This window comes from Anser brachyrhynchus (assembly GCF_964034855.1).
Source record: "Anser brachyrhynchus genome assembly, chromosome: 2".
Taxonomy (NCBI): domain Eukaryota; kingdom Metazoa; phylum Chordata; class Aves; order Anseriformes; family Anatidae; genus Anser; species Anser brachyrhynchus.
In genome coordinates, this window is record NC_137695.1 from 22,370,821 (window position 1) to 22,383,919 (window position 13,099).

A 13,099-nucleotide genomic window follows, 5' to 3' on the forward strand; every position below is an offset into this window, starting at 1 on the left:
AGTCTTAGAATTTTAGTGTCTGTGAGGCAGCCCAGGCTCCTGGGAGGTGGAAATACCAAACTGAAATACCACAGATGATATTATTTCTCTCTCTGTCTTACTTATTGCTGTGCATTAATTAATCACTAGGTTATTGTTTTCCCCTATGGCTGGGAACATTGAGATGGAGTCTACTCAAATCTTGCATGACCTTAGCAATTTTTCTTTTTCTAGCTGAAGAATGGGTTAGATGCTGCTGTCCCACCTTTGGTGTCTGGAAGGGGGAATGGTCGCTTTTGTGGAAGCAGCCCCATTTCTACCATGTACACCACAGACAATCAGCTATTTGTGCACTTCATTTCTGACAGCAGGAATGAAGGTCAAGGATTCAAACTGAAATATGAGGCTAAGAGCCTAGGTAAGTCTAGAAAATAAACATAACTTCTGCAACTCAATAGAAATAACTCGCAATTTGTCCGTTCTTGTTATAAATCCCAACAGACAGGGAAACCTTATGGCAGGGAAAGCTTTGGTGGGAAAGTAGCATCTGAAATAAAGGAGAGCTGTTCATAATTCATGCAGGAAAGGAAAAAAAGCCTAGAAACAAGAGCATTATTTTGGACATACACTACCCAGTGCAAATGCTAAGTAATGTCAGCAGTGATGTAGGCTATTATGTCTGGAAAGGTGATAACATTTCTCACAAGTTTTTCTCTCAGCTGAGAAAATAACATTCCCTGCCTGAGCTAACATTTTTCAAAAAATGAAAAAACAAAAGGCTCAGGTCCCATGGGTAAATCAGGGATTTGATGTTTACAGTTATTCCACTGTATTCATGCCACATGCCACTTGGGACACCAGGAGGCCTCTTGCTAAACAGTGTAACTAAACAAAACTAAGGTAACCTGTCAAACTACTCACATTTTTAAGTGCCTTTTTTCCTGTTTTCTGCCTACTTTTCCCTTCTGCCACAAAGAATTATTGTTAGTATTTCTGTCCGGTATTCATAAAGGAAATAGGTGAAGCTGTATAATGCTGTTTCTACCACTTCAGTTTAGAAAGCTTGACTAAAATCCTGTGTTTACCAGCATTGTTATAACAATTTTTTTTTTGTCTGACAGAAAGCTGTCAAAATAGAATAAAGGACCTGAACTAATCTTTACGTTTGCTCTGACTGGCATCTCTCATGCATTCATTATTGTCTCAAACAGGCATTTCAAGCATTTCAACTTTTGGAAAGCAGAAGTAGGGAAAGAATCACAGAAGCATTGATGAGTCTGATCTGTTGGCTTTCTAGCTTTAAAAATTGGGATAGGAATAAGGCAGAAAATATATTTCCTGCTTGGCTTTGAAGCAATCCAAGGAAGACCTGATAGCAGTTTAATTCAGGGACCAGAACATGTGGAAATGAGGAAGGCTAGGTAAATGATTTCCCACAGTAAGTAATAAAAAAAAATAATAAATGTTTTTGATGTAGCTATATGACACTGAAAGGAAACTGTGTTGGAATATTGTGATGACTCATATTTTTGATGCCTCACCCACTTCCTTAACATGTTTTTTATTGGCGATCTTTTCTTTCCCAGATTGTGGAGGGAATATTTATATCAATGATTTCAACCCCAGTGGATATACATCCTCCCCCAACTATCCGGACAGTTATCCCCCTCATGTTGACTGTGTCTGGACCATAACTGCTCCTAATGGACATGCAGTAGAGCTGCAATTTGAAGATCAGTTTTACATTGAACCTTCACCAAAGTATATATCCACATTATTTTGCCTGTGTTTCTTCAGAGACTTAATTTTGATTTTTCTTTCCCTGTTGCTTTCTCTAATTCCTCTCAGAGCACACTTCCAGATTTACAATCAAAAGGGATTAGGAAATTTTTAGAATAGATCACTGAAGCTATCAAGTCACTGGTATACATTCCCAGAACTTTGCAGTGTATGGTAGAGATAAATGTAACAGACAGAGAGGAAGCATCCATGGTAGAAAGGTGTTTTCTGTAAAAATCTATGCACTCTAGTCCTTTCATATTCATATTTTCATTGTGACTACCAACTAGTTTTAAATCCAATGGATTACCACCATAAATATTTGCCTCCCTCCTCCATTGCCTGTCTGCTGAGTTGCAATGGGTCTGCATGTTTTGCACATTGACCCCAACTCCCCTCCACAAAGCATAAAACAAGACCTAGTTTTCAGCTGATGTAATTTCATTGAAGCCATGTTCAGAAAAAAATGGAGCTGGAGGGAGAATCTTTAAGGTGTCCTTCCTCTCTGACGTCCCAGGATGTCCTCTGCAGGCTGCTGCATCGTTCTGAAAGCAAAGCTGTTGGTTAAGATGTTTTGAGTCTTTCTATGCCCGCCTAAGTAGGCCTCCGTATTTGAATTTTTATTCCTTTCATTTGTCTTATATCCATTCCTCAATTCTTCAGTCATCAAAGAGACTTAATAGGGAATAGCTGCTGAATCTGAATTCTACTAAAAGACTCCTGTTAAGAATAGCCACAACTACTTTGCTAGGGCTGTTCATACTCCTCCAAAGGACAAGCTTCTGTCAGATCTGATCTGATTATAGACTGGGCTTTGGATGAATCTTTGTCAATGTTTCTAGCACTTTTATTCACCGAAATATTAGATGGCTATCACTGATCATGAACTCATTGATTCTGTCCTGGTCACACTGCATGGAAACTGACTGATCTAATTCACTACAGCTTCATGGCTTTGTACCCTTATGGAATTAATTTAAAACAACTACTGCTATACATTGAACAGAAAATTCTCTCCTCTTCTAGTTGTACTTTAAGTTACCTAGAGCTACGTGATGGCGCTGACTCCAATGCTCCTGTCCTTGCCAAGCTTTGTGGAAGACTGATCCCAGGCTCACAGAGATCCTCAGGAGCTGTCATGTACCTGAGGTTCAGGTCTGATGACAGTGTCACACATGTGGGATTCAATGCTAAATACTCAATCGGTAATGCTTGCATTTATCAATTTCTCTCATTTTAGAAAAGACTTTGGTCTCAAATACCAGGTTTTTGAAATGGGGCTTCAAACATATATAAGAGGTGGATTGACCACCACTTGCCTCTTTCAATTAGTGTTAGTGCTAATGCATCAGAATCATCATATGGGTTAACATCAACATGTTCTATATCTAGCAAGAGACAGAAATTATGGGAATAGGAAACTAATCATATCTGCAGAAATGGAAACAAAGCCTGGGTAATCTCTGGTAAAAGACAATTATCAAAGGGGCAGTAGCAAAAAGGTCAAGGCAAGTAAAGTCATGTAGCATGATTTAACTTTTAATATGCAAAATTAGCATCACTTTCATGAGCAGGAACCTAAAGGTGAATGCAAAAATTTGCAAAGTTAGCAGAAGAACAACTCAGGAACTTCTGTATGCAAATATAAATCAATGTATAATAACAATGGTGCTAGACAAACAGGGGCAGCACAAAAATGAAGTAGAAAAGGAATGAGTAGCAAGAATTGTTATGTGTAAGTTGGAAGAAGAAATATTTTTAAATTATTTGGTCTCCAGCTGCAAAAACGAAACTAGAAAAGACCAGCAAAGATCTAAAATCAAATAAAAAAATAGTATTTTAACAGATTCAGAAAGAGGGTACATTTTAGTTTTTGATAATGTTAATAACCTTCAAAGACCAGCAGATATTATGTTAGTGTCACTTGCATAGAAAAAGTCTAGGACAGTTAATTTCTCAAAGGCAAAAAAGTAGACTGCGCTTTATGCAGGATTTTGCTGATTTGGTTAATCTCAAACCCTAAAGCCAATATAGTGTCCTATGATATTTCTGAACCTGAAAACTGAAGCGACTTGCAAGAAAATGTTGTTAGTATACTAAGCTGCAATTTATAATGTATTTATGTATCCATAGAAAGATTTAACCTATCATTTCAGCTGCATACCAAAATCACTAATCACTCAAAGCAGACAGTACATACACTATTGTTATTGTCATGAAAAGTTTGTATCTACCAGACACACAGAATATACTGTAAAATCCAATATATTTCACCAGGGAATATTATTTGCTGGGAGCTGTAGTATTATGAGTTTGTATCTGCAGATACCACAGATAAATGAATCATCAGGGAGAAAATTAAATATTAAATAGTTGTTTCCTGAATTGTGCAATGGTTCCTTATGAGAAGGCCTCACAAGGAGTGGTATACACTGACAATTAGATGTGTTTTTCAGTCTTTTTCTGAAGGGTGTTTTTTCTGGTAAATATGGATATAGGTAGAGATAAAATATAGGCCTTGAAATCTGTGAGTTTATTCAAATTAATGAGAGACAGGACAGAGAGGAAGGGATGCTTGCAATGGAAGGGTGTATATGACAAAATAAATAAATAGATAAATAAATTGAGGACTGGATGAATTAAAAGGAAAATGTGGAATATTTTTGGTCAGAAAGCAATTACTGCAGTTACAGAACGAGTTGCTTGTGACTTAGCTTTAAGTCTCGAGTGTTCTTCTACAAACCAGATGGTCTTTCTGAAGTCATTTAAGCTACCAAGCAATGTTCTTGCTTTTGCAGCTCCCTGTGGCGGTACAGTGACAGGACAAACTGGCATCATTCAAAGTGTGGGGTATCCTGACCTTCATTATCAAGACAACCTGCTATGTGAATGGTTTCTGCAGGGGCCCAGGGGCCACTATCTTACCATCACACTGGAAGACCTAGATATTCAAAACTCCTCTGAGTGTGCAAACGACTTTGTGGAGATCCGAGAATACAGTGCTTCTGGTCTGAGAATTGTTCCAGTGTTTCTTACCCCTTCCCTAATAATGCTAAGAAACCTCAGCTAAGGTTCCTTAAAGCATTCCACATTGGGCATAAAATGTCCATTTCAAATGTACAGAGTTTGCTCCTCTTTGCCTTGCTTGTGGAAAAAAAGGCAAACAAAACCCTTCTATTTTCCAACAATAGCTTGATTTTGCTAGTTTACACAAGCCTGTCTGGTTAAACTGGAAAGCGATCACAGAATCACAGAATCATTAAGGTTGGAAAAGAACCCCAAGATCACCTGGTCCAACCATCCCCCTACCACGTCCAACCTTTCCTTAGACACCAATATTGATCCTTCAATGTAAATGGAAACAGAAATAATATCTTTGATATCAAATTGTCTTTCTGTATTTGATTTTTGCAGGAAATTTGCTGGGCAGGTACTGCGGTAATACTCGCCCTGATGCTATGGATACCTCTGACAGTTTTGCTTATGTCAAGTTTGTTACTGATGGATCAGTAAATGCCCGAGGATTCAGACTGCGCTTTGATTCCAGTGCTGAAGGTTGGATTTGTAATGTTACAGTTTAATTTCATAAAGGAAACACACCACACACCATAACTGAACTAATACAGCATGCATTGTAAATCACTTATTGTTGGAGCGGTGTATATTTGCTCTTCAAATGTAACTCTAGGTAAAGTATGAACAGAGCTCTCTGATCACTACTTAGCAAAAAGTTCGAGAGACATGCTGTCTCTATAATGGATGTTGCCTTGAATGGTAAGTTTCAAACAGCAAAGCACACTCTTCTGCACTTTTTCTATGCAGCAGTAACTCCAGGGATCCTTTATGTTATTCTGTTCCTCTAAGGCTAGTGGTATTCTTAGATTTCCCTGAAACAAATAGTTTGGAGTTAATGCTTTGTTTTGGTTTGTTTTCTCATTTTAACTGGCATAATATTTCTTCTCAAAATGAATGAGTTTGGGAAAGGAGGGAGAAGAGGAGCTGATCATGTAAAACCTCCATCTCTAATGGAGAGTTCTCTTCCATAACAAATGTGTCACCACAAACCACCTCTAGACTTGCAGAAGCACACTCACATAATGCAGTTTACCATACCAGATTGTTTTCCCCAGAGAGTTTGCCTTTCTAAGAAAAAGGTCTTTCCAGGCTTAACATCAGTGATGATTATAGGATAAAAAGAATCAAAAAACTGCAGAGACATTAAAGTGGAAGGGACCTCTGGAGAGTGTAACCATCCTCCTCACGCAGGGCCAGATAGAGCGCATTGCCTAGGACTGTGGGCAGTTGAGTTTTGAACGTCTTCAGGGATGGACACTCCAAAACCTCTCTGGACAACCTATTCAAATGTTCACCAACCCTCACAGTGTCCATTGCCTCTTGTCCTAAACACAATGACTTCACCAGGACTAAGGATAAAGTTCTATTCCTGTTTCTCACTTCTCTTATACGTATTCTTGAGTGTCCTTGCAATGCTTATCCTGGCAAAATCTAGTTACTTTTAAAAAATTATTTGCAGTAGTGGTCTCAGTAGTGGTCAGCCATCCCTTTTTAACTCTTTCCAGCTCATTTAAAAGCTCAGCTGAAAGCTTTCTTACCCTTCATCTTTGCAATAAAATAACAGAGGAGGAAACAATCTCCAAAGGAATGTTATTTCACTCTCAGGACCCTGTTATGCAGTCACAGAAGAGAAACTGTATTAGCAAAAATGAAATGCAGGTGGATACACAGATTAGATGATTCTGTAGGACTTTGTGAGTGTGAGGAAAGGGACTAACTCTCCCACTGCACTCCATTAAACTATCTCTTTATTTTAAGAAGAAACAAAGAATAAATTGGTAAGCTTACACCATTAATATCAGAAGGAAAATGCACTATATACCCAAGATCTTTAACATTCTTTCATCAGAGTGAAATTTGATATTTATAACAAAGATGGGAAAAAACACAAAATAACTCTACTGAAAAAGTGTTTCTTTAAGTCCTTTATGACTTTTTCTCTACCTCTGTTAACCAGCAGTGGAAAAATCCATCCTTCCATTATTACTCACTCTAAGGCCCTGCCCAGTCATCTTGACAGCAGAAATGTCTCAATCCTGCCACAGTGAGAGGCTTGTATCGCTTGACATCAAAGCCTGTGGGTCACTCAGCCTTCTGAAGTCTGGCATAAACCCTTCAGAGAAAGGCGTATTAATAATTGGATCTGCTATGGTCTATTATCATTCAACTTCTTTTATGGCTGGCAGGAGCTCAGCTGATTAGAAAAACATATGGAGAGGACAGGCATAGCTAATCAAGCTCTCAGTATCTCTTTTTCTTGCACTATTAATGTGTTTTTTGTTGTTGGAGGTGGTTTTTTTTTTGTTTGTTTCTTTTAAGTCTATAAGTAATGCCTTACTCTAAGAAGTGTCCTAACATTTGGGTATTTCAGAATGTGGTGGGGATTTTACTGCCCCTGTTGGAACATTTACTTCCCCCAACTATCCCAACCTATACCCACATAATCGAGTGTGTGAATGGAGGATCACAGTGGAAGAAGGACGACGTGTCACCCTAACCATTAATGATATGAAGACTGAAGAACACTGGAGGTGCTCATCAGATTATATGGCTGTGAGTATTGTGTCTGAAGGCAGAAAATGCTCTTCCTAATCACTTTATGGAGCATTAATGGACAAAATATAGCTGAAAGGTAATTTATCTGATTTTAAAACAAATCCTAATTTCATCCAGGGGAAACAGATAAAAGAAAGTTAGTTCTGCAGGGTGTCTAGACTCATCTGTTTGTTTTAAAGTATGGACATTCTGGAATTCATGGGCCAGCCGGAGGGGAGGACTTGAAGGATCAATCTTCAACTTCGTTAATTTAACTGTGGGTAGAGGCACCTCCGGCTATTCCAGTCTCTTGTGGACATCCAGATATACCCACTGTGGGATCTCCAAGTTTCTCATAATACAGCCCTAATTTGCTCACATTCTTCTCTGTCAGCCTTTAGCATCCAGGTCTCATGAATGCTTTTGTCCTCCCATCTCCGTAGAGTGTGTACGTGTATATGTATATATGTGTGTGTATATATATATATACACCCTCATATATATGAGTGTGTAGTATATGTGTGTGTGTATATATGTATACATATATATGTGTGTGTGTATATATATGTGTGTGTATATATATATATATAAGGACCTTTTCCTATAGAAATCTTTGGAATTCGCTCTTTATTAATTATGGAAAAAAGCTATGGGGTTTTTTGAAAGCCTTCAGTGTTTCCTCTCTGTGGACACAAAGTCCATCAGTCAGTTCCAGGTCTCTTTTGACTTTGAAGGTTGTTATTGCTGTTGTTACTTACTGTTGTTAATTAAAAAATAAACAAAAAAAAAAAGAAAGAAAAAAAAAAAGGTTGGGGAGAGGGGTAGCCAAAGTTTGCAACAAACGGCTAATAATGTTTTGGACCTCTTATATCCTGGAAAAAAGATAGGGGAATCCCAGGAAATTCTACCTCTTTATCACCCTCCATCTTCAAAAATATATATTTTAGTTATTTTAGCATGGTTATTTTTGATTTCTATTTAATGCAAAAAGAATTTCAAGCCTGACACATTGGGCCTAGTCAGATGTATAAATGTCTCACAAATATGACTTGTCTATGAAAACTGCAGGAAAGGGAGACAGTACTGTGAAGTGTGATGCTCTGAAGACTAAGGCAAAAGTCATAATGAGTCTATCTCCTCCCTAGCCCTTTTCCCCCAGCAAGGCAGAGTTCCTAAATATTATCTGTATCCTGGGTCCTACCAGCACATATTGTTAATTTTCCCAGGTTAGTAGTGCTGGAATTAGCTTTAGCATGATCAGAAGCTAGCTCATGTACAAATGTGAGGGGATGAAGTAGCTCTCCGTTGTGATTTGCAGATGATCATGCCCTTGTTTTCCTCTACAGATGCTTTTAGATACACCACAGGGAGCTGTTTTTGTTTTTTTTTTTTTTTTTTATCGATTAATGAAGTAATGATCTCTTAAAGAAAGATCTGTCCTGCCAGCTTTTTCTTTTTTTTTTTTTGTGCCTTCAGCTCTCTAATTTTTTCCAAACCTCAGTACAAAATGTCTTTTGTGCTTTGGTTGCTGAGATTGTAGTAGAAAGAAGGAAATTAACTCCTAGGCTGAAGGCTGTGTGAAAGAAACTATGCAGATCACATAATTACATCTGGATCATCAAAAAGTGAAATGTTTGAATTAATAAAAATGCCCACAAGCACTGAATATTTTTTAGGAAATTTTTTGATAAAGATGATATTTGTTTTAAAAGGAATACAAAGATGATCATTTGAAATTGAATTAATATGATTAGTAGCTTGCCCTGTTAAGTGATTGAAGCTCTAAATATTGAGGTAAAATACTGTATTCTTCCGCAATCAAACTGTTTCAATTTTTGGATGAAAAAGAGAGAGAGAGGAAATGTATTTTGCCAAAATAAGGAATGTTTTTTTGAAGTTTTACTTCAAACCCTCATCTACTCAAGTCAATGGAAGTTTGTTTCAAGGTTTTGAGTAGATCTGGGAACTAATCTGCTATGAGAGATGTTAATGAACTTTGTATTAAAAGGGTGAAGCAGTGTTACATGACACAGTAGATGTGCATAAGAATGTATTTTGTTCTCAGAAGAGTTATTTTAACCCAACAGGTTTACAATGGCCTCAGACAGAACTCTCCCCGGCTGGTGAAGCTGTGTGGTGAGGTAAATCCAGGCACTGAGGTGAAATCCTCTGGAAACACTATGAAAGTCATTTTGGTGACAGATATGTCTCATGCAACCAGAGGATTCAGTGTCTCATACACATCTAGTGAAGATGCAGGTAGTATATATGTTTGAATTAAATTAGTTAAATGATTGATCTTTGGAGGGTCATTTCATAGCTAAAGTATTGGTGCATATCAAAAAAAAAAATGACCTAGGCAGCTAACAGATCTCTGATATCTTTTTCTCTCTCTTAAGTTGCCAGATAGGAGTATGTCACATCTTTAATTAGGTGAAAAGACTTGAAAAAATGGGAAATTCTTGGAGTTAGGGACTTCAAATGAAAAGAACAACCTCTGTTATGGATCACAGTCCTTACTCTTACTACTGATTTATTGTTTTGTACTTAGTCTTTAGTAAGAGATGGACTGAAGTGGGTTTATTCCATGAGGAGATCCAAAAGGCATAGTGCCACAGACAACTTGAATAATTCAAGTGTTTCCTTATTACTCAGGGGGGTAAATAATTTACTGTATCTTGTGAAAGAGTGCTGCTAACCTACTTTTGCAAGCTCATCCACCAGGGAGGATATAGTTGGCAGAGCCCTACTACTACAATCTTGAGTCTTTCCAACTTGATTTGTTCCCCCCACATGCATTCTAATGTAGCATGAGTGTACTACTCTTGAGGGTATGTTCCAGAAAAATCTTCTCTTGAGTTTAGAATTAGGTAATGGGTAGGGCTGAGCAATATCTAATTGGAGCTGCGATGGGATTTTTTCAGAAAGTTAAATAACACTTGTTTTATTGATGGTGTTGTTGAAATATTTTGGTACTATGAATAATCTTTATTTCTTCATTTTATACGTGTTTTCAAAGACTTGCCAAATAATTTCCAGGATGCTAGGCAAGAATTCTCTTGTATACAGCAGTAAATTATAAAAAAGGAAAAAGGTAGAACAACTTTTGATCTAATCAGTACATGTCCTTGCTGATACGAACATATCAAAATGAACAGGGACAGGAGTTCCATTCGTACAAGAATTGTTACTATTTTAAAATAAATTATATTGTTTCTGCAGTGTGTGGTGGAACTCTGATGGGATATACAGGTGGGAATTTCTCTTCTCCTGGTTATGATGGTATCAAGAATTACACAAACAGGCTGAACTGTGAATGGACCATTGAAAATCCCTCCCATCACAATTCATCCATATATATCTCTTTTGAGGATTTCCACCTGGAACATCACCAGGACTGCCAGTACGACTATGTCGAGTTACGAATAGGTTTGTATGTTCAGCAGCAGAATGGATTAAGCTTATCAAGCTTCTGGTTGTGCAACTGTGTTTGTTCATATATATTTATTTATGAATATATTTGTATTTGTAAATATTATTTAATTATAAATAGTTATATTCATATATATTTGCAGAGCCTGATTGTTGTAGGGTTTGTCCATTTGAAAGAGTGTCCATATGCATGCCTTCCATGTTGCCTCCTAGCCCAGGGGTGGGATTTTACTGACATTGCAATCAGTGCACAGATCTGGTCGCTCTTTCAGGGGAGAAAATGCAAAAGTGGCGCATAAATCTTTGGGGTATAAATTATTCTGTGGGGATTGCCATACATACCTGACTCTCTCTTTACAAGGGACAATATGAATTTCACCTCAAATCCCTTGAAAGAATGCAGCCAGGCAGAAGTCATAACAACAGTTTATTTCATTTACAGCCCATTTTCTCCCTGCTCCTAAGATATCTCCAGGGACAGCAGGAGTGGGTTAAAGAATGCTTTAATTATTCATATGTTCTGCATTCCCCACTTTTGTACTCTATGAGATGTTTCTCCAAAAACAAATTCCTATTTCCTGTGATACTGGATCACTAAATACAGAACGAAGCATTTAAAAGTAAGAGCAATCACAGGACTGATGCACCAGTAATATCTCTGCATGTCCGAGAATCTTTAGCTATCTGCAATAACAAGCAACTGGAAATGTCATATGAAAATTGCTCAGCTAATGCCAAGTGTAGTATGAAAGCTCCAGCTGTCTTCTTCACTGAAAGGATGAATCGGAAAGTCCCAGTGAGAGCAGGTTCTAATTTACCAGGAAATTGTTTCTGAAAGGTGGGGGTTTGAGAGCAAGAATCTGTTACGTACTCATATGCATTCATTAGAATGAGAGCACTTGGTTGCATCTCATCAGTTTGTCATGTACAGAGCCAAAGCATGCATTGCTGCATAGCCTAACAATTCCTTCCCACATATGCACTGGAACTGGGAAATAATCAAAAGAAAATTCAGAATAACTTTTAATAAAATATATCTGATTATTTACTCACCTGTTCCCACTACCCTCACTTTACTGTGAACCATAGGCCTTCAGGCAATACAATCAAAAGAAAGAAGAAAAAAGGCAGTCTTATTTTGCTCTGCAATTTTGTCTTCTAAATAGTAATGCACATTTTGGCCATACTAATGGAACTGCAATTTCCCAAGAGCAGCCTCATGTCATAGGCAGAATGCCCTAATACTGCTCCATATGATGACAAGTTCCTTGCAGTAAGCAATGAGATACAGATGGTGCAGAATATCAGGAAACTCAGATAGGTGCTGTTTGAGACTCCCAACACGGCAGATGTGAATTTGGGGAAAGGTTCAATTCAGCAGGAAGTTACCTGGGAAACCCATGTGAAGCTGAGGTGTGTAAAGTTCTTTTGAATTACTGAATTACCTATACAACACACTTAATTGTACTGTATGGGGGTGGGAGGGAAGGACAGAATTGACTTTATGTATTAATTGAGAAATACTTAAACCAAAAAGAGAAAACTAATATTTCAAATTTGTTAGCATAAAGCTTTATATGAAGTTAGGTTATCATCCATGTGTAGTTTGCACATGGTGCTACAGCTGAACATATTGCCACAGCTAAATATGCACCTAACTGTTGGGTTCAGGAGAGAGTTCTTTGGCTTTTGCAGAAGACTCTTGATTTTGTCTTTCAGACCATTCCTTTCAGTTGGAAACAAATCCTGTGGCACAACAAGGTCTTCTGTTTACACTTTCTGTTTATTAATAGTCTACATCTGTGGCCAACTAGCTATTTGTGAAAGCAGTAATTGGTGTCCAGACACTTTCATGCTGTACAAACTGAATAACCTTGATTACACAAGTCATGTAGTCAGTCACTTCCCAAAAGTGATCGAAGTGCAAAAAAGTACACTTCATCTCTTAATGCTCAAAGTAGTTATAATTTTTCCCCAAACCATATTTTACCGTGAATGTCTTCTGCTTGTACAGCTCAGTATCATTTCTAGTGCACGTTAACAAGATAGGTTTCATCACTTCTCTGTGTAATTTTCTTAAATAGAATTCCTTTATATGTTATCTTTTATCCCTGGGGCTCAAGGCATTTCAAATGGTGGGCTGTGTCACTGTATATGACTGAAGGATGAAGCTATTCAGCCATGCTACTTGGAAGAATCATGCTTGAGCTTAGAAGACTGCCCCAAATTTCTACTTCCTGGTCTCCTGCCTTCTTTGCAAGAACACACTGATACTTGGCACAGAGCTAGGAGTTGCTTT

The 13,099-nt window shown here is 37.7% G+C and overlaps 1 protein-coding gene across 1 annotated transcript in view; it reads left to right on the forward strand.

Annotated features, from left to right (window-relative positions):
• CUBN (cubilin) overlaps positions 1 to 13,099 on the forward strand; it is a 142,519-nt gene that overhangs the window by 93,023 nt on the left and 36,397 nt on the right. The window contains exons 43-50 of the mRNA XM_080581470.1: positions 214 to 397; positions 1,566 to 1,740; positions 2,785 to 2,963; positions 4,557 to 4,766; positions 5,173 to 5,313; positions 7,205 to 7,386; positions 9,456 to 9,627; positions 10,591 to 10,797. Coding sequence (XP_080437596.1) covers positions 214 to 397; positions 1,566 to 1,740; positions 2,785 to 2,963; positions 4,557 to 4,766; positions 5,173 to 5,313; positions 7,205 to 7,386; positions 9,456 to 9,627; positions 10,591 to 10,797 — 1,450 coding nt within the window. The remainder of the gene's footprint in view (positions 1 to 213; positions 398 to 1,565; positions 1,741 to 2,784; positions 2,964 to 4,556; positions 4,767 to 5,172; positions 5,314 to 7,204; positions 7,387 to 9,455; positions 9,628 to 10,590; positions 10,798 to 13,099) is intronic.